This window comes from Hyperoodon ampullatus (genome assembly GCF_949752795.1).
Source record: "Hyperoodon ampullatus genome assembly, chromosome: 18".
NCBI classification, from domain to species: domain Eukaryota; kingdom Metazoa; phylum Chordata; class Mammalia; order Artiodactyla; family Ziphiidae; genus Hyperoodon; species Hyperoodon ampullatus.
The window spans coordinates 4,850,255-4,876,476 of record NC_136931.1 but is presented as its reverse complement, the minus strand read 5'-3'; the positions used below and the strand labels follow the sequence as shown (position 1 = coordinate 4,876,476).

General features: G+C 45.8%; 1 protein-coding gene across 1 annotated transcript in view; it reads left to right on the top strand.

Annotated features, from left to right (window-relative positions):
• ATP2C2 (ATPase secretory pathway Ca2+ transporting 2) overlaps positions 1-26,222 on the top strand; it is a gene marked incomplete at its 5' end in the record, with an annotated part of 82,181 nt that overhangs the window by 9,462 nt on the left and 46,497 nt on the right. The window contains 2 exons of the mRNA XM_079724275.1: positions 23,311-23,421; positions 24,488-24,604. Of these exons, the coding sequence (XP_079580401.1) occupies positions 23,311-23,421; positions 24,488-24,604 (228 nt within the window). The remainder of the gene's footprint in view (positions 1-23,310; positions 23,422-24,487; positions 24,605-26,222) is intronic.

Here is a 26,222-nt window from a genome sequence, read left to right as displayed (position 1 = left end):
TCTGTCGATGGACATTTAGGTTGTTTCCATGTCTTGGCTATTGTAAATAGCAGCACATTCTTTTCTAATGGCTATGTAGGCATTTTTATTTAACCTCCCTCCCCAGCTGATGGGCATTTAGGTAGTTTCCCTTCTTTAATTTTTAGAACAATGTTCCACTGAACATCTGTGGATGCACCATATTACTTTGAATCCTTACAGAAATCCCTGCAGGAATCTGAGCCTTGGAAAGTGAAGTAACTTGCCTAGGCCCATGCAGCTTGCCCAGGAATTCCGACCTGGGTCTGCCTGATTTCTGTGCTTGAATTCTCCACTCTTACTGGCCAGCTTTCTCTTCTATAAAGTTACTGTTTCCCCATTGTAATCAATTGGTATTTTATGACGAGTCGCGTTAAGGCTATGTCAGTAGCCTGTTTCTCATTTTCTGTTGGTGATCCTTGCCTGAGTCCATTACTTTTATTTATTTATTTTTTAAAATTTTATTGGAGTATAGTTGCGTTACAATGTTGTGTTAGTTTCTACTGTACGGCAAAGCAAATCAGCTATAATTATACATATATCCCCTCTTTTTTGGATTTCCTTCCCATTTAGGTCACCACAGAGCATTGAGTAGAGTTCCCTGTGCTATACAGTAGGTTCTCATTAGCTATCTATTTTATACGTAGTATCAATAGTGTATATGTGTCAATCCCAATCTCCCAATTCATCCCACCCCCTTTTCCCCCTTGGTATCTATATGTTTGTTCTCTCTGTCTGTGTCTCTATTTCTGCTTTGTAAATAAGATCGTCTATACCATTTTTTTCAGATTCCACATATATGCATTGTTACACAATATTTGTTTTTCTCTTTCTGACTTACTTCATTCTGTATGACAGTCTCTATGTCCATCCACGTCTCTACAGGTGACCCAATTTTGTCCCTTTTTATGGCTGAGTAATATTCCATTGTATACATGTACCACATCTTCTTTATCCATTCTTCTGTTGATGGACATTTAAGTTGTTTCTATGTCCTGGCTCTTGTAAATAGTGCTGCAGTGAACATTGGGGTGCATGTGTCTTTTTTGTGTGTGTGTGGTACGCGGGCCTCTCACTGTTGTGGCCTCTCCTGTTGCGGAGTACAGGCTCCGGATGCGCAGGATCAGCGGCCATGGCTCACGGGCCCAGCCGCTCCGTGGCATGTGGGATCTTCCCGGACCGGGGCACAAACCTGTGTCCCCTGCATCGGCAGGCGGACTCTCAACCACTGCGCCACCAGGGAAGCCCGCATGTGTCTTTTTGAATTATGGTTTTCTCTAGGTATATGCACAGTAGTGGGATTGCTGGGTCACGTGGTAGTTCTATTTTTAGTTTTCTGAGGAACCTCCATACTGTTCTCCATAGTGGCTGTATCAATTTACATTCCCACCAACAGTGTAGGAGGGTTCCCTTTTCTCCACACCCTCTCCAGCATTTATTGTTTGTAGATTTTGTGAGGGTGGCCATTCTGACCAGTGTGAGGTGATACCTCATTGTAGTTTTGATTTGCATTTTTCTAACAATTAGTGGTATTGAGCATTTTTTCATGTGTTTGTTGGCCATCTTCCATTACTGTTATAATGTTTGCTCGACAGAAATTTTCCAATTTCATCATTCCTCCCTCATTTATTACGTGTGTTCTGATATCAGGAAGAGCTGCCGCTTTCCCCTCTTCATGTAGTTCTTTGTGTATTCATTCATATATCGTTATGAGCTCACAAATTCCTATTCTATTAGGTGGGTTAATATTGGTTACCATCAATTTTTTTTTATTTTGGTGCCCAGATTTGGCCATAGAAGCCTTTTCTCATGGTGACTTTGGATCCTCTGGACATTTTCCCATCATTCTTTGAGCACTTGCCTACTCTCTGGCATCCCAAGAAATTCCAGACTCATGTGGTACCTTCCCTGCCCCAGCCCTGGAATCAGCCATTTCTCCCAGGAGTCTTGGCTCTCTTGTCACTGGAAGAATGGTATTTAGAAATCAAGATCTGGGGCTTCCCTGGTGGCGCAGTGGTTGAGAGTCTGCCTGCTGATGCAGGGGACACGGGTTCGTGCCCCGGTCCGGGAAGATCCCACATGCCGCGGAGCGGCTGGGCTCGTGAGCCATGGCCGCGGAGCCTGTGCTCCGCAATGGAAGAGGCCACAGCTGTGAGAGGCCGGCGTACTGGAAAAAAAAAAAAAAAAAAAAAGAAATCAAGATCTGGTATGATGTGTGCTCATGCTCTTAGGGTATTACGGCCTCTGGGCCCTCTCAGAGCAGGTGTGTGTGTACGGTGTACACTGTTAGAGCCATATTCAGTTTTATACCTGTGTGTATGTGTACACATACATATTTTTAATATAGTTGATCATAGAGTTCAATGCAATAAATACCCCAGGGCTGGTGCCAGCTCTTTACATATTTGTAACTCCCTTCACCAGCAGAGAGAGTGCCAGCTCCCAGGAGCTTTGGTATATTTACTTATTGCCAATCTCCCTGTGTGTAGCCAGGCTCCTCACCTTGCCAGCCACCTATTGGTCCCCAATCCATTGGCCACCTCCTAGCTCTGCTGTCTTCTCTCTTGGCCCCTTGACTGCACTGCACCCCACCCCCCAACAACATATGTTTTCTTGAGTATCTCATGTCCTATTGGCAGTTCTTTGCTGTCTGGGGTCACGCCGCCGTTACACACACACACAGACCACAAACACTACCTAGATGTGATTTCAGGGACTGGAGAACACCTCTGAAACCCATCTTGACCTGAGGCTGGACTTTAAGAACCCCCGCCTCAGCAATGCTCCGTGTGTGGTATCATTCCCATTTTATAGAGGAGAAAACTGAGACTCAGGGAAGTCAAAGGAGTTGCTGAGAGTTGCACAGCTGGTAGCTGGGGGAACTAGAATCAGAGCCCAGATCAGTGAGACGTGGGCCTCCACCCAATTTCTGCAGTTAGGGTTCCTCCCCCCGCACCGCCCCACAAGTATTAAAAAGTAGTAGGGGGAAAAAAGAGAGGGAAAAGAAAAGGGAAAAAAAAGAAAGTAGTGGGCAGGCCCTTTGAGTTCATTACATCACTCTCGCCCCAGGATCTGAGCCTCCTGTTGCTCTGTGCGCCCAGCCCTACTGGCCTCCTTATGGGTCCCTCTGGTCACAGCCTCTGCCCCTCCCTCCCAAGTTAGCCCCGGCCCAGTCTGATTCTCCAAGCATCCCTGTCCCCAGGAAGCCCCTCCCGCCCTGCACCAGCTCTGCCCCCAGGCTTGGGCGGGACTGGTTTCTCCCCCTTGGAATCAGCAATTCTTATGGGTGGTTTAAGATTCAAGAAGATACAAAAGGGGGTCCAGTAGGAGTCTGTCACTGCCTCGGTTTTCCACCACCCTGTTCCCAGCCCCAAAGGTGACCCAGCCCCCGGTCTCTGTGGCTTCTGCTGGACGTGTGCCCTGATTATACCAGCAAATCCATTCTCTTCTCCTTTTGGTTATACATAGGCGAGCATATTGCTCATGATATGCTGCACCTTTTTTTTTTTCTTCTCAAACTATTGCTAATGGTACCACTACTTGGGAAAACTGTTGGGCAGTGTCTACTGTCACTAAAAGCATGTAAACCCACCCTGTGACCCCGCAGTCCACTTCTAGGTCTGTGCCCAGGAGAAATGGGGGCTTCTATCTGCTAAAAGATGTGCACACAGTGGTCCCAGCAGTGTTATGTATAAGAGGCCAAACTGGGCACAGCCTAAACACCCAACCACATGCAAAGAGTTACATGAATCGTGCATATTCATGCAATGGCATCCTGGAAGTACTACACAGCAATGAAAGACAGTGACTTACAGATCATGGAACGAGCTGGATGAACCTTGCTAAGCAGCCAGATGCAAGAGTACATGTGTACAATTTCCTTTATATGGAGTTCCCAAACGGGCAGAACAAATCCATGTTGATAGAAGTCCCAGGGTTGGTCATCTTCTGGGGGGCTGTCAACCGGGAGAGGGCACGAGGGAGCCTTTTGGGAGCTGGAGAGGTTCCACATGGCACCTGGTGGGGTTACTCTATTGTACACATGCGCAGAAGTGCGTCCAGGCACACGCAGGATTTGTGTACAGGACTGTATGTAAGTTATACTGCCCTATATATTTAACATTTTCCATATAGGTAAAAAAAAAAAAAGTTTGTGCTCTTATTTTGGTGGCAGCAAAGGGTTTCACGGTATGGTGCTACCGTAATTAATTTAACCAATCCTTTATTAGCAGCACGCGGGTTGTTTCTCCTACTTAGTTACTATAAACAATATTGCAGTGGATGACTTTGAACAGAAACCATTCTGCAGTAAATAAATCTGTAAAAGATATGAGTAGAACAGGTCCATTTTCAACTTTGATGCTGCCAACTGCCCTCCACTGGGGCTCATCTGGATTCACCTGCCCCTCCCGGCCTCGGATGAGAGGCTCCATCCCCACCCCCTGTCACCAGCTCTCCTGTTACAAATTTCTGGAACCTTACCTATCAGATAGGTGGCGGAGGGTGTACTGGAGTCTCTTGAATGCGAATCTCTGATTGTAAATGAGTTTGATGATCGTTTCATGTTTCAGAGTTATTCATCATTATTCCCTTTCTGTGAACTCTTAGTTTATCTCCTTTGCCCATTTTTGAAAAACATGAGCTGCTAGTCTTTTCCCTTCTTCATGAGTAAGAGCCCTTCATTTGTTTGGGGAATTGTTTTTCATCGGTGTTATAAGCTACAGATATTTTCCACAGTGTGGTTTTTACCTTTGGACTTTGCATGTGGTGCTTCTTGCAGAAGACAACCCGATTTTATGTAGTGAATTTATCAGTCTTTTCCTTCCTGGCTTCTGGCTTCATCTGGCACTCAGAACGTCCTTTCTTACTCTGAGATGTTTTTGAAATGTAGTCCACAGTTTCTTCTAGTACTTCAGTGGTTTCTTTTGTTCCTACTTGTCCTAAAATTTATTTTATTGAAGTATAGTTGAGTTACAATGTTGTGTTAATTTCTACTGTACAGCAAAGTGATTCAGTTATATATATGTGTGTGTGTGTATATATATATATATATACACACACACACACACATATATATATACAGACACACACATTCTTTTTCATATTCTTTTCCATTATGGCTTATCATAGGATTTTTTTTTTTTTTTTTTTTTTTTTTTTGCGGTACGCGGGCCTCTCACTGTTGTGGCCTCTCCCTTTGCGGAGCACAGGCTCTGGACGCGCAGGCTCAGCGGCCATGGCTCACGGGCCCAGCCGCTCCGTGGCATGTGGAATCTTCCCGGACCGGGGCACGAACCCGTGTCCCCTGCATCGGCAGGCGGACTCTCAACCACTGCGCCACCAGGGAAGCCCTTGAGTACTTTCTTTTGCCAAGCGCTGAGCGGCGCGCTTGGCTCTGAGTTGGATAGGACCAGCCACTGCCCGGGGAGGCTCATGGTCCAATGCTGGAGGCGGACAAGTGGGTCAGCAGTGCGCTGGACACAGGAGGACTGGGGGTCTGGGAGCTCAGAGAGCTGGGTTCCTCCTGGGACCGATGGTAGGTGGATGGATGGATGGATGGATGGTGTGTCAGGTTCCTTGGGCTGCGGTAACAAATCACCACAGACTTGATGGCTTGAAACACACAAATGTATTCTCTTACAGTCCTGGAAGTCAGAAGTCTGACACAGGTCTCACTGGGTTAAAATCAAAAGGTCAGCAGGACTGCTTTCCTTCTGGGAGCTCTGGGGGAGAATCTGTTTCCCTGCCTTTTATCCGCCTTCTGCAGGCTGATTCCATTCCTTGGCTTGTAGCCCCTTCCTCTGTCTTCAAAGCCAGGAATCACATCCCTCCAGCCTCTGCTTCTGTCCTCACATCTCCTCCTCTCACCCGCCTGCCTCCCATTATAAGGACCCTTGTGATGACATGGGGCCACTGGGATAATCCAGATGGTTTCCCCAACTCAAGGTTGTCAACTTAATGTCATCTGCAAAGTCCTTTTCACCAGGTCAGGTCACATATGCACAGATTCCAGGGATTAGGACGTGGGCATCTTTGGTGGACTCAGCTTTCCCTGCTCCCACCATCCTTTCCCTCTTCTCCACTTGGAAGATCCAGAAAGTCATGTTTTACTATCTGTTTTCTCCCACTTGCACAACACAATGCCCACCAGGAAGTTTTCTCGTGTTTTTATCGAGCAGAGACTAAAAGTGCTGTCTTGGGAATTGACCAAGGCATCCATTTCTTCATCTGTAAGATGGGGATAAAAAAATTACATCTGGTTTTCCCTGGTGGCTCAGTGGTTGAGAGTCCGCCTGCCAGTGCAGGGGACGCGGGTTCGTGCCCCGGTCCAGGAAGATCCCACATGCCGCGGAGCGGCTGGGCCCGTGAGCCATGGCCACTGAGCCTGCGCATCCGGAGCCTGTGCTCCGCAACGGGAGAGGCCACAACAGTGAGAGGCCCGCGTACCGCAAAAAAAAAAAAAAAAAAAAAAAATTGCATCCACCCCCAGGGGCTGCCGTGATGTTTCGATGAGCTCGTATATGTCCAATGCTGGGTAAGATGTCTAATATCAACATGTCAGCTATTTATCTGCTGTACCGTGAGTACCGATCGTTGCAGCTACGGTGGTTTCATTGTCATCGTGAGCTGTTAGCTGTTGTCTGCCTCCCCTTCACTGGCCGTGTCCTTTCCTTGTCCGCCCGACTTCTAGGAGGACTTGGGGCACCTGCTGCCTCAGGACCTCACCCCCATTCCTCCTCCAGGAAGCAGAAGGATGCTCCCTGCTTGGACTCCTACAGCTCTCCTGGGGCCCCTGACACTTGTCACCTGCTGCTTGGTTGGCCATTGGTCACAGTCTTGTCTCTCCTCCAAGATGGCGGCCCCTTAAAAACAGGACCCATGATGTTGCTCTTTGGAAAGGTTTTTATTTTTATTTATTTATTTTTTATTATTTTTTTGGCCGCACAGCACATAGGATCTTAGTTCGCTGACCAGGAATCGAGCCCATGCCCCCTGCAGTGGAAGCGTGGAGTCTTAACCACTGAACCACCAGCGAAGTCCTGGGGTTGCTCTTTGAATGCATCTACCAGCCAGGCATCCTCAGCTCAGTATCAGAATCACCTGGGGTTCTTGGGAATCCTGGTGGCTGGCACGCCTGCACTCAGGTGGCCTGGGTATAGGCCACAGCAGGTGTATTCTTACATGGTCCTAGTGGTTGCCCAGCTTTGAAGTGCATCAGAATTCCCTGGAGAACGTGTTAAAACACAGATTGCAGGGCCCACCCCCAGGGCTTCTGATACATTAGATCCAGGATGGGGCCCAAGAGATTGCATTTCTAGGGAGCTCCAGATGATGCTGGGCTGAGGACCACACCTTGAGAAGCACCAGACTAAGGTAAAACTTAGTCTGGATACACTAAGATACTTCACAGATACTTCACAGATACACGCCTTGGGAGAGACTGGTCAGGAAGTCTTAGAAAGAAGGAAGCATTTGCATTGAGTGAGGCTCGTTCGCCCCTCGTTTCCAACATCACCTCCTTAGTGACCCCTGGCCAGTTGTTCTTGGGTTACTGCGACCCTTAACATCGTTGCCCTCCCATTGCATTGATCCCAGGAACTGTATCCACCCATTTTATGGCCTTCTGGAAAAGTCAGGGCTGTGTGGTTCACCAGGCCCCTGGCTTGCTCTCTGGCCCCGTCTCTCCCTCCGAAACCCTCCAGGGCCGCGAACTCTCTCCCCAGCTCAGGGAGCTCGGAGCTCCCCAGGTGGGCCACTCGCTGGCTCTTCCTGTGGCCTTTCCACCTGAAGGCCCCCTCTGCTCCTGGGAGCTCCCTCCTGCACCTTCTTCAAGGCTGTTTTCTCGCAATTCCTGAGCGCCCGCACTCTGAACCGGGGCCCCGTGGCTCCTTCGTAGGGCGAGGTTTCCCCGTCACGGTGTTGCCGCACGGGTCACGGGCGTCTCTTGGCTCGTTCCTTCCTGGTGTTGCCAGATCCCCAGAGGACGTCCAGCTGCATTTGACTTTCAGATAAACAGCGAATCGCTTTTTAGTATACGTGAGTTCTGTGCAGTGTTTGCCAAGTACGTATACTGAAAGATGATTCATTGTTTATCTGGCGTTCGGAAGTAACTGGACATCCTGCACTTTTTTTTTTTTTTTTTTTTTTGCTTATTCTGGCAGCCCTGTTAGGAACCCCCTCCCCTACCGTGTTCTTGGAGCTGCTGGAGGATGAGGACATCCCCCCCCTCTGTTGTCCCTGTTCATCACCCCCATTGCTTAGGTTCGCTTATGCTTCCCGGGTGCCAGGCCCTGAACTCGGGGCTCCGAGTCCCTGGTTTCCTGTTACCTCACGGCAGCTTATGGAATCCCTGCTATTATAACCCCCACTTTGCAGAGGGGGAAATCGAGGCACTGGGGAGGTTTTGGGCAAATATGTTGCAGAAATAAATGTTTGCATGAACCCTTCAAAGAGGGAAGCGAGCCTTGGGGTCTAACTCAGTAAGTGTTTGAGGTGAACTGAGTTCCCAGAGCTGGATGGGACGCAGAGGAAGCCGGGCTCTGCTCAGAGGAGACGGTTCACCCCCAGGTGCCATGTGGTCGCTTGCTCTGCCGTGAGCTCACAGCTCATCTTTCAGCGATGCTGTTTGCCTCTGTGGTTCCCTTGGAAGGCTCCGCCAGGTAGCATCAGCACTGGGCTGTCTTGCTTGGTGAAAATGCCCTAAGAAGTCCATACGTTCCAGACTGTTTCCTCAGGGCTCGGGAAGACCCCACTCGCCATCACCAGTGTGGGTCTGTCCTCTGTGAGCTAATGATCCTTCGGGGGTCACAAAGGAGGCACAGAAGGTCACATATTATATGATTCTATTCATATGAAATATGCAGAATCAGTAAAACTCTGGAGACAAACGGCAGATTGGAGGTTGCCAGGAGCTGGGGTGTGTGTGTGTGTGTGATTGATGGTGGTACAAGGTCTCCTTTTGAGGTGACGGAAATGTCTTACCACTAGGTAGATGGGGTGATTGCACAACACTGAGAATGTTCTGAATGTCCCTGAATTGTTCACTCTAAGATGGGTCATTTTATGTTATGTGAATTTCACCTTAGTGAAAAAGAACTTTGTAAAAAAAAAAAAAAGAGAGAGACACCAAGGAGAAGGGAGGGGTGGTGCCCCCCAAATCAGGCTGGACAGGAAGGGAGAATCAGGGGTGCCCCGGAGGGTGCCTGACCTGAGTCAGGATGGGCCACTCTTTACAGAAGGAAAACGCCGCGATTCAAACCCGGCAGAATCCACAAAGCACATGTCCTTACGGGGGAGAGGGCGCCACGCGCGAGCACCCACGTGCCGGTGGGAACAGGGACCACATTCCAGTCCCCTCTGAGGGCTCTGCTTTCTGAGAATGGCAGCCCTGCAGTAAGGCGGGGTGAGCCCCTGCGGATGCCCTGTCCTAGCAGCCTGGGAACACAGGAGGGACCTGGGACCCCGGCTGAAGTGGGTTGGGAAGTGGATGGGCGTTAACAAAGCAGAGACAGCAAGTGTAGACGGCTTCTTCCCAAGCTCGATCGTGGGGAAGGAGAGGAGTGAGCGTGTGGTCTCCAGCGTGAAGCCCAGAACGGAGGTTAGGGGTACGGGGGAAACCACACGGAAATGCGGTGGAGGGATTGGAGACCCGCAGGGGTGGGGCGGAGGTCTGAGACCTGATGCAGTTGGGGCCCAAGAGCGAGTTGGGGACACAGGTCAAGGTTTTGGAGGGAGTTCCAGTCTAAGTGGCTTTTATTTTTTTATTTTTTAAAGAAGGAATATTTTCTTTTTTTACTTTAATTTACTTATTTATTTTTGGCTGCGTTTTGTCTTCATTGCTGCCTGTGGGCTTTCTCTAGTTGCAGCGAGCGGGGGCTACTCTTCATTGCGGTGTGCAGGCTTCTCATTGTGGTGGCTTCTCGTTGCAGAGCACGGGCTCTAGGCGCACGGGCTTCAGTAGTTGTGGCTCGCGGGCTCTAGAGCGCAGGCTCAGTAGTTGTGGCCCACGGGCTTAGTTGCTCCGTGGCATGTGGGATCTTCCCAGACCAGGACTCGAACCCGTGTCCCCTGCATCGGCAGGCAGATTCTTAACCACTGCGCCACCCAAGTGGCTTTTTAAATTTTTTTTGAAAAATAAAATTTATTGTGGTGAAATTCACATAACATAAAATTCCCCACGTTAAAGTGACCAATTCCGTGGCACCGAGTGCATCACTAATGTCATGTGACCCCTGCTTCTAGTGGAACCCCCAGTGCAGGGCTCCAAACATTTTGTCACCCCTGAAAGAAACGTCACACCCACAGCAGCTGCCCTCCAGTCATCCCCCTGCCGCCGGCACCTGGCAACCACGCATCCACTTTCTGTCTGTATGGAGTTACCTATTCTGGACATTCCCTGAAAACGGAATCAGGTGATAATGTGGCTTTTGTGTTTGCTTCCTTCACTCAACACAGAGTTTTCGAGGTTCATCCGTGTCGGAGAATGTCGTAATTCCCTGGGGCTCCTGAGACAAAGCACCCAAAATTATGGTGGCTTCAAACAACAGAAATTTATTCTCTCATGGTTCTGGAGGCCAGATGTCCAGGATGACGGCGTTGGCAGGGCCTGGCTGTCTCTGACGGCTGTAGTGGAGAGCCTGTCCCATGCCTTTCTCTTAGCTTCCGGTGCTGCTGGCGATCCGTGATGCCCTGGGCTTGCAGAGGCATTGCTCCTTGCTCTGTCTTCACATCGTCTTCCCGCCATGTGGGTGTGTCTCTGTGTCCAGAGCACCCCTTCTTATGAGAACATCAGGCGTATTCGATTAGGGCCCACACTAGTGACCTCATTCTCACTTGGTTGCCTCTGTAAAGACCCTATTTCTAAATGAGGTCGCATTCGGACGTTCTGGGGGTTATGACTTGAAGGTAGCTTCTTTTTCATTCCAGATTTATTTTTTTTAAGGTTTGTTTATTATTTATTGATTTATTATTTTTGGCTGTGTTGGTCTTAGTTGCGGCACGCGGGATCTTCGTTGAGCCACGTGGGATCTTGTGTTGCGGTACGCGGGCTCTGCGTTGTGGTGTGTGGGCTTCTCTGTAGTTGTGCCACGCGGGTTTTCTCTCTCTAGTTGTGGCACGCAGGCTCCAGGGTGCATGGGCTCTGTAGCTGTGGCGTGTGGGCTCCAGAACACATGGGCTCTGTAGTTTGCGGCAAGCAGGCTCTCCGGTTGAGGCATGAGAGCTCAGTAGTTGTGGCACACGGGCTTAGTTGCCCCAAGGCATGTGGGATCTTAGTTCCCTGACCAATGTAGGATCTTAGTTCCTGGACCAGGGATCGAACCCGCGTCCCCTGCATTGTAAGGCCGATTCTTTACCACTGGACCACCAGGGAAGTCCCTCCTTCCAGATTTATTGAAATATAATTGACATACAGCACTAAGTTTAAGGTGTACAGCAGAATGATTTGACCTACACACGTCATGAAATGATTATCACAGTAAGTTTAGCGAACATCCATCTCATATTTTTTCCTTGTGATGAGAACTGTTAGGACTTACCGTCTTAACAACTGTTGTACATAACATACAGCAGTGTTAGTTATGTTTATCATGTTGTACATTATATGCCTGGTACTTATTTATCTTATAACTAGAAATTTGAACCTTTTGACCACCTTCATCCAATTCACCCTCCCCACCTCTGGTAACCATAAATCTGATCTCTTTTTCTATGAGATCAAATTTTGTTTTTTGAAGTTTAATTGACCTATGACACTATGTTAGTTCCTGGTGTACCACATAGTGATTTAATATTTCCATGTATTTCAAAATGATCACCAGGATGGCTAGTAACAATCTGTCACCATACGGAGATATTACTTAATAATTGCATGCGTCCCTCACACTGTCGATTTCATACCTGCGACACGTTTATTTTGCACCTGGAAGTTTGTACCTCTTAATCTCCCTCACCTATTTCTCTCCTCCCACCACCCCTCTTCCCTCTGACAACCACTTGTTTGTTTTCAGCGTCTATAACTCTGTTTCTGTTTTGTTATGTTTGTTCATTTTTTTTTAGAGTCCACTTAGAAGTGATATCCTACAGTATTTGTCTTTCTCTGTCTGACTTATTTCACTGAGCATGATACCCCCTAGGTCCATCCACGCTGTTGCAAATGGCAAGGTTTCATTCTTTTTTATGGTTGAGTAATATTCCATTGTATGTGTGTGTGTGTGCGTGTGTGTGCATATACATATATATATACACACACACACACACACACACACACACATATATATACACCGCATCTTCTTTATCCATTCATCTATTAATGGGCACTTAGGTTGCTTCCATATCAAGGTATCTTTTTGGAAGGGACACAGTTCAACGCAGAGCACAGCATGCGTCAGCACTTCATTCGTTTTTGAGGCTGAATAACATTCCGTTGTGGGAGAGAGCACATCTTGTTCATCCATCATCTGCTGGTGGGCCTTTGAGCTGCTGTGAATTGCGCTGCTGTGAACGTCCACGAACATGTAGTTATTTGAGTCCCTATGTTCTGTTCTCTTGTTCACATACCTGGGAGTGTGTCCACGGCTTTGACTCAGAGAACACAGTTGGAGGCCAGGTGCCCTCCCACTTTGGGCTCAGACTCTGTCCCCACAGTCATGGTCACAGTACACAGCTGGAATGTGGACCCTCCCCCTCCAGGCTGCCTTTCCTGGCCCCTCCCCTTTTACACACCCAAGCCTTTTTCAGCCACTTGGCTGGTTCCCAGGGACCCGCGCTCGGACAAACTGGGAGTTCCTGAGAAGTGGTGGGAACTCCTGCTAATCTTGACCCACAAAGGCAGAGGGAGTGGATTCCTTTGATCCTTTTTTTTTTCTTTCTTGTTGTGGATTTTGTGGGTGTGTGGTAAAATGTACATAACATTTACCATCTTAACTGTTTTTAAGTGCATGGTCCAGAGGCATTAAGTACATCCACGTGGTCCTCCAGTCATCACCACCGTCCGTCTCCAGAGCTTTTTCAGCTTCTCCCACTGAAACTCTGTCCCCATTCAACACTAACTCCTGGGCCTTCCCTGGCAGTCCAGTGGTTAGGACTTGGCGCTTTCACCGCCGTGGCCCAGATTCAATCCCTGGTCAGGGAACTGAGATCCCGCAAGCTGAGAGACGTGGCCAAAAACAAAACAAAACAAACAAAAAACCCACTAATTCCTCCCCAGCTGCTGGTAACCACCATTCTACCTCCTGTCTCTATGAAGTTCTCTATTCTGGGTACCACACATAAGTGGTGTCATTACAGCATTTGTCCTTTTGTAACTGGCGTATTTCACTTAGCATAATGTCCTCAAGCTTCATCCATGATGTGGCAGGTGTCAGAATTCCCTTCCTTTTTAAGGTTGAATAATATTCCATTGTGTGGCTAGACCACACTTTGCTTACCCATTTATCTCGTGATGGATCTTCTTTTTTTTTTTTCTGAAACATTTATATTAACATATTTCCATACAAATAACCCAAAGAAAGTTTAGTATTAGTTTTTTGGGGTTTTTTTAATTTTTAAATTTTATTTCATTTATTTTTTTATACAGCAGGTTCTTATTAGTCATCCATTTTATGCACATCAGTGTATACATGTCAATCCCAATTGCCCAATTCATCCCACCCCTCCCCCACCCCACCGCCGCTTTCCCCCCTTGGTGTCCATACCTTTGTTCTCTATATCTGTGTCTCAGTTTCTGCCCTGCAAACCAGTTCATCTGTACCATTTTTCTAGATTTCACACACGTGCATTAATATACGATATTTGTTTTTCTCTTTCTGACTTACTTCATTCTGTATGACAGTCTCTAGATCCATCCACATCTCAACAAATGACCCAATTTCGTTCCTTTTTATGGCTGAGTAATATTCCATTGTATATATGTACCACAACTTCTTTATCCATTCGTCTGTCAATGGACATTTAGGTTGCTTCCATTACCTGGCTATTGTAAATAGTGCTGCAATGAACATTGGGGTGCATGCGTCTTTTTGAATTACGGTTTTCTCTGGGATATACCCAGTAGTGGGATTGCTGGATCATATGGTGATTCTATTTTTAGTTTTTTAAGGAACCTCCATACTATTCTCCATAGTGGCTGTATCAATTTACATTCCCACCAACAGTGCAAGAGGGTTCCTTTTCTCCACACCCTCTCCAGCATTTGTTGTTTGTAGATTTTCTGATGATGCCCATTCTAACTGGTGTGAGGTGATACCTCATTGTAGTTTTGATTTGCATTTCTCTAATAATTAGTGATGTTGAGCAGCTTTTCAAGTGCCTCTTGGCCATCTGTGTGTCTTCTTTGGAGAAATGTCTATTTAGGTCTTCTGCCCATTTTTGGATTGGGTTGTTGGTTTCTTTAATATTGAGCTGCATGAGCTGTTTATATATTTTGGAGATTAATCCTTTGTCTGTTGATTCGTTTGCAAATATTTTTTCCCATTCTGAGGGTTGTCTTTTCATCTTGTTTATGGTTTCCTTTGCTGTGCAAAAACTTTTAAGTTTCATTAGGTCCCATTTGTTTATTTTTGTTTTTAGTTCCATTTCTCTAGGAGGTGGATCAAAAAAGATTTTGCTGTGATTTATGTCGAAGAGTGTTCTTCCTATGTTTTCCTCTAAGAGTTTTATAGTGTCCAGTCTTACATTTAGCTCTCGAATCCATTTTGAGTTTATTTTTGTGTATGGTGTTAGGGAGTGTTCTAATTTCATTCTTTTACATGTAGCTGTCCAGTTTTCCCAGCACTACTTATTGAAGAGACTGTCTTTTCTCCATTGTATATCCTTGCCTCCTTTATCATAGATTAGTTGACCATAGGTGTGTGGGTTTATCTCTGGGCTTTCTATCCTGTTCCATTGATCTATATTTCTGTTTTTGTGCCAGTACCATATTGTCTTTTTTTTTTTACATCTTTATTGGAGTATAATTGCTTAACAATGTTGTGTTAGTTTCTGCTTTATAACAAAATGAATCAGTTATACATACACATATGTTCCCATATCCCCTCCCTCTTGCGTCTCCCTCCCACCCTCCCTATCCCACCCCTCCAGGCAGTCACAAAGCACCGAGCTGATCTCCCTCTGCTATGCGGCTGCTTCCCACTAGCTATCTACCTTACGCTTGGTAGTGTATATATGTCCATGCCTCTCTTTCGCTTTGTCACAGCTTACCCTTCCCCCTCCCCATATCCTCAAGTCCATTCTCTAGTAGGTCTGTGTCTTTATTCCTGTCTTACCCCTAGGTTCTTCATGACATTTTTTTTCTTCTTAAATTCCATATATATGTGTTAGCATACGGTATTTGTCTTTCTCTTTCTGACTTACTCCACTCTGTATGACAGACTCTAGGTCTATCCACCTCATTACAAATAGCTCAATTTCATTTCTTTTTATGGCTGAGTAATATTCCATTGTGTATATGTGCCACATCTTCTTTATCCATTCATCCGATGATGGACACTTAGGTTGTTTCCATCTCTGGGCTATTGTAAATAGGGCTGCTATGAACATTTTGGTACATGACTCTTTTTGAATTATGGTTTTCTCAGGGTATATGCCCAGTAGTGGGATTGCTGGGTCATATGGTAGTTCTATTTGTAGTTTTTTAAGGAACCTCCATACTGTTCTCCATAGTGGCTGTACCAATTCACATTCCCACCAGCAGTGCAAGAATGTTCCCTTTTTTCCACACCCTCTCCAGCATTTATTGTTTCTAGATTGTTTGATGATGGCCATTCTGACTGGTGTGAGATGATATCTCATTGTAGTTTTGATTTGCATTTCTCTAATGATTAAAGATGTTGAGCATTCTTTCATGTGTTTGTTATGTGCCAGTACCATATTGTCTTGGTTATAGTAGCTTTGTGGTATAGTCTGAAGTCAGGGAGCCTGATTCCTCCAGCTCCGCTTTTTTCCCTCAAGACTGCTTTGGCTATTCGGGGTCTTTTGTGTCTCCATACAAATTTTAAGATTTTTTGTTCTAGTTCTGTAAAAAATGCCATTGGTAATTTGATAGGGATTGCACTGAATCTGTAGATTGCTTTGGGTTGTAGAGTCATTTTCACAATATTGATTCTTCCAATCCAAGAACATGGTATATCTCTCCATCTGTTGGTATCATGTTTAATTTCCTTCATCAGTGTCTTATAGTTTTCTGCATACAGAGCTTTGGTCTCCCTAGGTAGGTTTATTCCTAGGTATTTTATTCTTTTTGTTGCAGTGGTAAATGGGAGTGATTCCTTAATTTCTCTTTCAGATTTTTCATCATTAGTGTACAGGAATGCAAGAGATTTCTGTGCATTAATTTTGTATCCTGCTACTTTACCCAAATCATTGATTAGCTCTAGTAGTTTTCTGGTGGCATCTTTAGGGTTCTCTATGTATAGTATAATGTCATCTGCAAACAGTGACAGTTTTGCTTCCAGTTTGTATTCCTTTTATTTCTTTTTCTTCTCTGATTGCCGTGGCTAGGACTTGCAAAACTATGTTGAATAATAGTGGTGAGAGTGGACACCCTTGTCTTGTTCCTGATCTTAGAGGAAATGGTTTCAGTTTTTCACCATTGAGAATGATGTTTGCTGTGAGTTTGTCATATATGGCCTTTATTATGTTGAGGTAGGTTCCCTCTATGTCCACATTCTGGAGAGTTTTTATCATAAATGGGTGTTGAATATTGTCAAAAGCTTTTTCTGCATCTATTGAGATGATCATATGGTTTTTCTTCTTCAATTTGTTAATATGGTGTATCACATTGATTGATTTGCACATATTAAAGAATCCTTGCATCCCTGGGATAAATCCCACTTGATCATGGTGTATGATCCTTTTAATGTGTTGTTGGATTCTGTTTGCTAATATTTTGTTGAGGATTTTTGCATCTATATTCATCAGTGATATTGGTCTGCAGTTTTCTTTTTCTGTAGTATCTTTGTCTGGTTTTGGTATCAGGGTGATGGTGGCCTCATAGAATGAGTTTGGGAGTGTTCCTTCCTCTGCAATTTTTTGGAAGAGTTTGAGAAGGATGGGTGTTAGCTCTTCTCTAAATGTTTGATAGAATTCACCTGTGAAGCCATCTGGTCCTGGACTTTTGTTTGTTGGAAGATTTTAAATCACAGTTTCAATTTCATGACTTGTGGTTGGTCTGTTCTTATTTTCTATTTCTTCCTGGTTCAGTCTTGGAAGGTTATACCTTTCTAAGAAATTTGTCCTTTTCTTCCAGGTTGTGCATTTTATTGGCATACAGTTGCTTGTAGTAGTCTCTTAGGATGTTTTGTATTTCTGCAGTGTCTTTTGTAACTTCTCCTTTTTCATTTCTAATTTTATTGATTTGAGGCCTCTCCCTCTTTTTCTTGATGAGTCTGGCTAATGGTTTATCAATTTTGTTTATCTTCTCAAAGAACCAGCTTTTAATTTCATTGATCTGTGTTATTGTTTTCTTTGTTTCTATTTCATTTATTTCTGCTCTGATCTTATGATTTCTTTCCTTCTAGTAACTTTGGGTTTTGTTTGTTCTTCTTTCTCTAGTTCCTTTAGGTGTAAGGTTAGATTGTTTATTTGAGATTTTTCTTGTTTCTTGAGGTAGGCTTGTATAGCTATAAACTTCCAACTTAGAACTGGTTTTGCTGCATCCCATAGGTTTTGGATTGTCGTGTTTCATTGTCATTTGTCTCTAGGTATTTTTTGATTTCCTCTTTGATTTCTTCAGTGATCTCTTGGTTATTTAGTAACATATTGTTTAGCCTCCATATGTTTGTGTTTTTTACATTTTTTCCCCTGTGATTCATTTCTAATCTCATAGTGTTGTGGTCAGAAAAGATGCTTGATATGATTTCAGTTTTCTTAAATTTACTGAGGCTTGATTTGTAACCCAAGATGTGACCTATTCTGGAGAATGTTCCGTGCGCAATGGAGAAGAAAGTGTAATCTGCTGTTTTTGGATGGAATGTCGTATAAATATCAATTAAATCTATCCGGTCTATTGTGTCATTTAAAGCTTCTGTTTCCTTATTTATTTTCATTTTGGGTGATCTGTCCATTGGTGTAAGTGAGGTGTTAAAGTCCCCCACTATTATTGTGTTACTATCGATTTCCTCTTTTACAGCTGTTAGCAGTTGCCTTATGTATTGAGGTGCTCCTATGTTGGGTGCATATATATTTATAATTGTTATACCTTCTTCCTGGATTGGTCCCTTGATCCTTATGTAGTGTCCTTCCTTGTCTCTTGTAACATTCTTTAGTTTAAAGTCTATTTTATCTGATATGAGTATTGCTACTCCAGCTTTCTTTTGATTTCCATTTGCATGGAATATCTTTTTCCATCCCCTCACTTTCAGTCTGTATGTGTCCCTAGGTCTGAAGTGGGTCTCTTGTAGACAGCATATAGATGGGTCTTGTTTTTGTGTCCATTCAGCAAGCCTGTGTCTTTTGGTTGGAGCATTTAATCCGTTCACGTTTAAGGTAATTATCGATACATATGTTCCTATGACCATTTTCTTAACTGTTTTGGGTTTGTTTTTGTAGGTCCTTTTCTTCTCTTGTGTTTCCCACTTAGAGAAGTTCCTTTAGCATTTGTTGTAGAGCTGGTTTGCTGGTGCTGAATTCTCTTAGCTTTTGCTTGTCTGTAAAGCTTTTGATTTTGCCATCGAATCTGAATGAGATCCTTGCCGGGTAGACTAATCTTGGCTGTAGTTTCTTCCCTTTCATCACTTTAAGTACTTTAAGTGTATCATGCCACTCCCTTCTGGCTGGTAGAGTTTCTGCTGAGAAATCAGCTGTTAACCTTATGGGAGTTCCTTTGTATGTTATTTGTCATTTTTCCCTTGCTGCTTTCAGTAATTTTTCTTTGTCTTTAATTTTTGCCATTTTGATTACTGTGTGTCTCGGTGTGTTTCTCCTTGGGTTTATCCTGTATGGGACTCGCTGCGCTTCCTGGACTTGGGTGGCTATTTCCTTTCCCATGTTAGGGAAGTTTTCGACTATAATGTCTTCAAATATTTCCTCTGGTCCTTTCTCTCTCTCTTCTCCTTCTGGGACCCCTATAATGCAAATGTTGTTGTGTTTAATGTTGTCCCAGAGGTCTCTTAGACTGTCTTCATTTCTTTTCATTCTTTTTTCTTTATTCTGTTCTGCAGCAGTGAATTCCACCATTCTGTCTTCCAGGTCACTTATCCTTTCTTCTGCCTCAGGTATTCTGCTATTGATTCCTTCTAGTGTAGTTTTCATTTCAGTTATTGTATTGTTCATCTCTGTTTGTTTGTTCTTTAATTCTTCTAGGTCTTTGTTAAACATTTCTTGCATCTTCTTGATCTTTGCCTCCATTCTTTTTCTGAGGTCCTGGATCATCTTCACTATCATTATTCTGAATTCTTTTTCTGGAATGTTGCCTATCTCAACTTCATTTAGTTGTTTTTCTGGGGTTTTATCTTGTTCCTTCATCTGGTACATAGCCCTCTGCCGTTTCATCTTGTCTATCTTTCTGTGTTTTTTGTTCCACAGGCTGCAGGATTGTAGTTCTTCTTGGTTCTGCTGTCTGCCCTCTGGTGAATGAGGCTATCTAAGAGGCTTGGGGAAGTTTCCTGATCTCTCTTTTTTTTTTTAAATTGAAATATAGAGAAATTCTTTGAGCCTAGCATCAAATGCAAATCAAAGGAGATTTTTAAAAAATAGAATTCACAATTTTTCTGCCTGTACTTTCAGTGTTGATTAAAAACACACAGATTTGGGACTTCCCTGGTGGCGCAGTGGTTAAGAATCCGCCTGCCACTGCTGGGGACATGGATTCAAGCCCTGGTCCAGGAAGATCCCGTATGCCACGGAGCAACTAAGCCCATGCACCACAACTACTGAGCCTGCGCTCTAGAGCCCATGAGCCACAACTGCTGAGCCTGCACACACCACAACTACTGAAGCCCATGCTCTGCAACAAGGGAAGCTACCTCAGTGAGAAGTCCGCACACCGCAACGAAGAGTAGCCCCCGCTCTCTGCAACTAGACAAAGCCCGCACACAACAAGGAAGATCCAACCCAGCCAAAAATAAAATACATTAAAAATAAATAAATAAAAGCACACAGATTCAAAAAAATGAATAAAAATTTAAAAATAAAATAAAACCACACAGATTTAAATATTTATATATCTTCCAGAGCCACTTGTAGAAGCCTCAGCCTCTGAGAGAACATCAGGGAGTATCATCCCCAACAAGACAAAGTCCCAGACAGAAGCTACTCCAGTGCTGGGGTCACCACACCTCCTAAATCCCTCTGGTACTTTAGGCTGCTGGTCGTTTGTGAAATATTTACTGAATGCACCTGCCACCTGCAAGGCACAATTACAGAGTTGGGTTTTCTTAAATCTTCAAAACTACCTGGGACAGATTATCATCCCTGGTTACAGGGCTGGTCAGTGACAGAGGAGGATTTGAACCCAGGTCTGTGTGATTCCAACCTCTGTGCCCCTTCTTTCGCTCTATGCGTCTTCCTGCTCTTGAGTTGTCTAAACTTGGCTGAGCCACCCAAGTGATGTCACCATCATTGTCATTCCAACCAAGTGTCGGAGGCCTGGTCCCTGAGACAGGTACCAGGCCAGCATTTACTTGGAGTTCATGGTGAGTCTGGACTGTGTCAAGCCCTGTACAAGCACACACTTGCCTGATTCCAAAACAACAGGACGAGGTAGCTAGCCATTATTACCCCCATTTTGCAGATGAGGAAATTATGATCAGAGAGGTCATCAGTTGCCCGAGGTGACATGCTGGCAAATGGAGCTGAACTGTCTCCTGGGCAGTGCTGACAGTGAGGGTAAACTGAGGCTTGTGGCTGAGAGTGCGTATCCAATCGTCCACACCGTGGCGCTAAGTGCACATGCACTTGGATTGGTGTTGATTGGTGTCCTGGGCTCTGACTAACAAATGCTCACGGAGCAGCCCCTGGGTACCAGGCACTGGTCCTACCTTCTGGAGGGGCTGCGTCATGAGCAGATGGGGAGGCATCTGAGTGATAATCGCTTGCTGGTCATGATGCAAATGAAAGTTGTGTAAGTGCCATCAAGGAGACATCCAGGGTGCCGAGAGGGTAGAGCAGGGTAACTCATCTGTTCTGGGAAGACATCAGGACAAGACCACCACCTATTTCTTTCTTTAAATTTTTTTAAATTTAATATTTGTTTATTATTTATTAAATATTTATTATTTTTAAATGTTTATTTATTTGGCTGCGCTGGGTCTTAGTTGTGGCACACAGGATCTTTGTTGCTCTCTGTGAGATCTTCCTTGCCGTGTGCAGGATCGTTTAGTTGCAGTATGCGTGCTCTTAGTTGCAGCACGCGGGATCTAGTTCCCTGACCAGGGATCGAACCTGGGCCCCCTGCACTGGGAGCGTGGAGTCTTAACCCCTGGACCACCGGGGAAGTCCCCCATCATCTATTTCTAAAGCAGGCCTTCTCGCCCTCAGCTGTATGGACATTTCTGTTCCAGGTCATTCCTTGTAGGATGCTTGGCAGCACATGTGGCCTCTACCCACTAGATGCCAGTAGCACCCCTGACCCCCATTATGACAACCGAACATGTCTCCAGACACTGCCAAAGTCCCCCAGGAGGCAAAACTGCCCTTGGTTGAGAACCCTGGATTTAAAGTTTGGTTTGGCAGTCGGGAAAATGTGCCATCTTCTGCAGGGGCACTGGAGCAGTGCATTCCCGGGGGACACAGGACTCCTCCAGTGGGCAGTGGATTTTTAGCTAGTATGCTGCTGCCCCACCCAAGACCAGGAGAGCATGGAGGGTGGATGTGAGGTCGGGTCTGCTGCAGCCATATTGGAGACAGTTGGGTACTGCCCTGTAACTGAAGTCTATCCAAATGTTTCCAGCATGGTGTGTGTGTGTGTGTGTGTGTGTGTGTGTGTGTGTGTGTGTGTGTGTGTGTGTGTGTGTGTGTTAGAGACAGACAGACAGACAGAAAGAGACAGACAGAGAGCAGAAGGTAGAGGAGGGGGCTAGATTTATACCTTCAGGGTTGCTTGAGATGCTGCATAAAAAGTGAATTGGGTGTGGTCATGCCAGACAGAAGTGGTCAGCTGGAGAACAGCCAGGCAGGCAGGTCCTGTAACCCCAGGACTGTGTCCATCTGCAGTGTGTGCAAGGATTGAGCGCTTGATTTGGTACGACCGAACCAGGTCTTGAGAGCAGAAAAAACATCCTGTCTCGGCTGTGATGTGCGCTTCCCCGGGAAGTGGATCTTGCACAGTGAAGAAAATAAGCTTGACTTAAGAAGAGAGGGTCTGTCCAGTGATCTGTGTAATAATCTCTGGTTGCTTCCTGGTCACTGGCACAGTGAGAAGCACCCCCAGGAAGTGGGTGTGGTGAGCGGTGCTTTTCTAAGCAAACAAGGCATCTGGGAGATGGGGTCGGGGTGGGGGTGGCGAGAAGTGCAAGGGATCCACCGTCGCTGTTCCAGCTGAAGGAAGGGGTTGGCCAGTGCCTCTCCCCTTCCTCCTTCCCAGTGCCAGACTACCTGGTGGAAAAGGAAAAGATGATTATCATGTTCTAGGTGTCAGAATACCAGGAATAAGTTTGCAAAAATACTCGGCGTTTTCCTGATTATCGGGTCTCCTCTGTGGTGCCGTGTCCTCCCACACCCTTCAGGTGTTTCATGTGGCTTCTTCCCAGACCTGCTAGACACCCAGACCTTGGCCAGGTTCCCCACCCTCCTTAGGTTATTGCAGACATCTCCTAGAACAGGCTGTGACATCGCCAGTCACCATCAGGGGGCACTCTCTGTGGTATGGGGCGAACTTAACTGAGAATCCCAGACGTTCAGGGTCCAGGGTTCTAAGCCTGTGAATTGTTGCCTTGTTCTGTCAGCTTTGTGAGTTCCAGTGGTTGCATCTGTAATAGCCAACAACTGGAAACAATCCATCAGCAGTAGAACAGATAAATAAATTGTGCTCTAGTCCTTTGGTGGAATATTATGCAGCCATGAAAATTAGCGAACCATCACTACACACATCATGCATGAATCTCACTAATAACCTTGAGTCAAAAGCATATACGTCGCATGTTACCATTTACACAAAGTTCAAACCCCAGCCAAACAAATCTCCTGGGGGCTGGTAATGTCTGTTTCTTGATTTGGAGGCTGGTTATATGGGTCAGTTTGTGAAAATTCGAGCTGTACAGTTAAGATCTGCACACTTTCTCTTTGTATGTTATACTTTAAAAAGACATGTCAGTACAAAACCAATGTGCCTAATCGCAATCCTGCTTGTTTTCACAGATTGATGGACAAAATGAGTTGAAAGCCATCGAGAGAGAGAAGACGGTGGTTGCTCTGCCACCCAAGGAAGCAAGCAAATGCCACAGAGAGGATCTGGCCGAAGCATTTTATGTAAGAATTGAATTTGTATCTGATGCCAGGTGTGGTAGGGTTTTTACATTAAGAAGAAAGCAATCCAAAGTCCTGAAAGTGGCTTTAGAATTCTGTGCTGTAGTACATTTTTATCGTCACTGTTAGAAAATACTATCGCTGCTGAACCATTCTGATTTCCACCAGGAATGGCATCCACATTAATGGCAGTGGCGCTAATCCTCAAGGCCCTTCCTAGCAGCCAGGATCCTCCCAGCTCTCCGTGTACCTGTTGATGGGAGACAGAGGATGTCTCAGGGGACCCACACGGTTCCGCAGCAGCACAGCCAGAGTTGAGTCCAGGTGTTTTGACATCAAAGCTCAAACTCTTCACCATCTGCTGTGCACATGCTTCATCTTTTCTAATCCATGGTGTTTCCAGTGACTGCAAACAAATCTCACCAGTTTCTCCAGCGAATTTGAATTCCTGGCCAGTACAAGACAAAACCCAAACCAAGAAACCCCTTCCATTCCATGAGGCTCCCCTCTGAGGCTGAAGGACTTTGCTTGCTTTATGTTTTTAATTATCTTTACTTAGATAACTGAGCAAACATGGTGTGTGTGTGGTGTGTGTGTGTCCTCACCGCATTTTGCTTATCCATTCATGCATCGGTGGACACTGGGTTGCTTCCACCTCTGGCTATTGTATGTTATGCTGCTATGAATATGGGTGGATAAATACCTCTTTGAGATGGGCTTCCAGTTCTCTTGGTATATACACCCAGAAGTGGAATTGCTGGATTGTATGGTGGTTCTATTTTTAATTTTTTGAGGTACTTCCATAACGTTTCCTATGGCAGCTGCACCATTTTACATTCCCAGGCCCGCCCATTTTTCTAAAGATGAAACGTAAGTGTTCCTGCATCTCCAGGTGTCCATACTACAATTGCACTCCTTGAAATGTAGGCCCAAGGCTGTCTTTGAACTGGTGCCCTCTCCTCTGTGACAGCCCATTTTCCTTGAGCATCGTGGAAGCGGCTGGCTTCCAGAGTGGGAATCCTGTGACTTGGGCTCCTTAATCCTTGCCGGCCCATCCTTCTCCCTCCAGGTGGATTTACAGAACGGGCTGTCAGAGTTCTCAGTGACACAGCGCAGGCTGGTCCATGGCTGGAATGAGTTTGTCGCTGATAACACAGAACCCGTGTGGAAGAAATATCTCGATCAGGTAGGACTGTAGCTGTCATTCCGTGAATGAACTCGTGTAAGCCTGGGGGGTAGGGGTGGGGGACAGCCATTCATTGTTTAAGTATGGATTGAGGGTGTCCGTGGACAAGTCCCAGGGTGTGGAGCAACTGTACTACAAAGTTAAACAAGGCTCTCCCCATTCAGGCTGCTCTTAGCCAGCAGGAGGGATCACTAACTACCCCAGCAGCCATGGCCATGAACGGTAGTTGTTTCATTCATGGAGGGTTTACCATGTGCCAGGCACATGCTGACTGAGTAAGTAAGCAAGCATCAGCTTACTAATCTTCCTCCTAATCCCCACTTCGAGATGAGGAGGGTGAAATACAGAGAAGCTGAAATATTTCCCAAGGCTGTGTAGGGTTGCCAGATTTAGCCAATGAAGTTACAGGATGCCCTGTTACATTTGAATTTCACATACATGAAAAAACTGTTCTTTTTTTATCTATGTCCCAAATGTTGCATGGGACCTACTTATACTTAAAAAAAAAAAAAAAAAAAGTTCCTTGTTTATCTGAAATTCACATTTAACTGGGTGACCTGTAGTTTATCTGGCAGCCAGGGCCCAGAGTCACGCAGTAGTTAGTGGCACTGCCGGGAAATGAAGCCAGGCATCTGGTTCCAGAGCCCCGGCCCTCTTAGCCTCTGCCATTGGTGCTGAATGCATGGTGCATGAGTCAGATTCCTGGAAGCCACTGGGAAGGGGGTGGGGGGGGAATGGAAATAGACACGGCTGCAAATTCCTGTCTAGAAATCAACCCCCCACCCCCCAGGACCAGCTCTGAAAGCTCCAGTTAACAGGCAGAACTTCCCATGAAGCCATGAGAACGTGAAGCCATGCAGATTGCCTCAGTTTCCCCTCTGGCCTTTTGCACCCTCTCCCAGCCCTGACACCTCCCTCTTAGCCTAACTCAGGGCTGCCCGGCTTCAGCTGCCTTCCCCTGGCTCACATTTAGGGCTTCGTCGATTGGTCAGTTCAGGGACCAATCACAGCCCTCCTTGCAGCATCCTCACCCTCCACCATTCTCCTCCAGTCCCCACCCTGCTCATTGGTCGGTTCTCAGTGCCCTAGGGATGTCATTCATTGACGCATTTTGGCGCCAAAATAGGCTTCTAGGTATGCAGGTGGTTCTGGCCAACCCAGAAACTTCCTGGAATCCCAGTGTTGGGAAGAGGCAGCAGAGGCTCCTGGAAGGTGAAGTTCAGGGAAGGGGGCAGACACGCAGGCTGTGAGGGACATCCTCCCTTCTGGAGTGGGGCCTTGGTCAGTTCTGCCCTGGCTGCCCCTTCCACTAGGACCTGCTCACCTGGCCTCTCGCTCACGCCAAGGGCTCGCCTCCAGCCTCCAGCCAGGCCCTTTCCAGGAATGAAACCTCTTCAGTTTCTAAGAGCAGGAAACATGCTTATTCTTCTTAGCCTCATCAGTTCGGGAATCCATCTCAGGGAATCCTCGCAGGATTGGAAGGCAGCTCCCGATGGCCATGTTTTCCCGCTCTTGATGGGCACAGGAAGCCCATGTCCTCTCACTTATTCATTCTTTTTGTTCATTGAGCATCTGCTACATGCCAGGTGCTGTGATTCTCCTGTCTGTCACCTGCAGT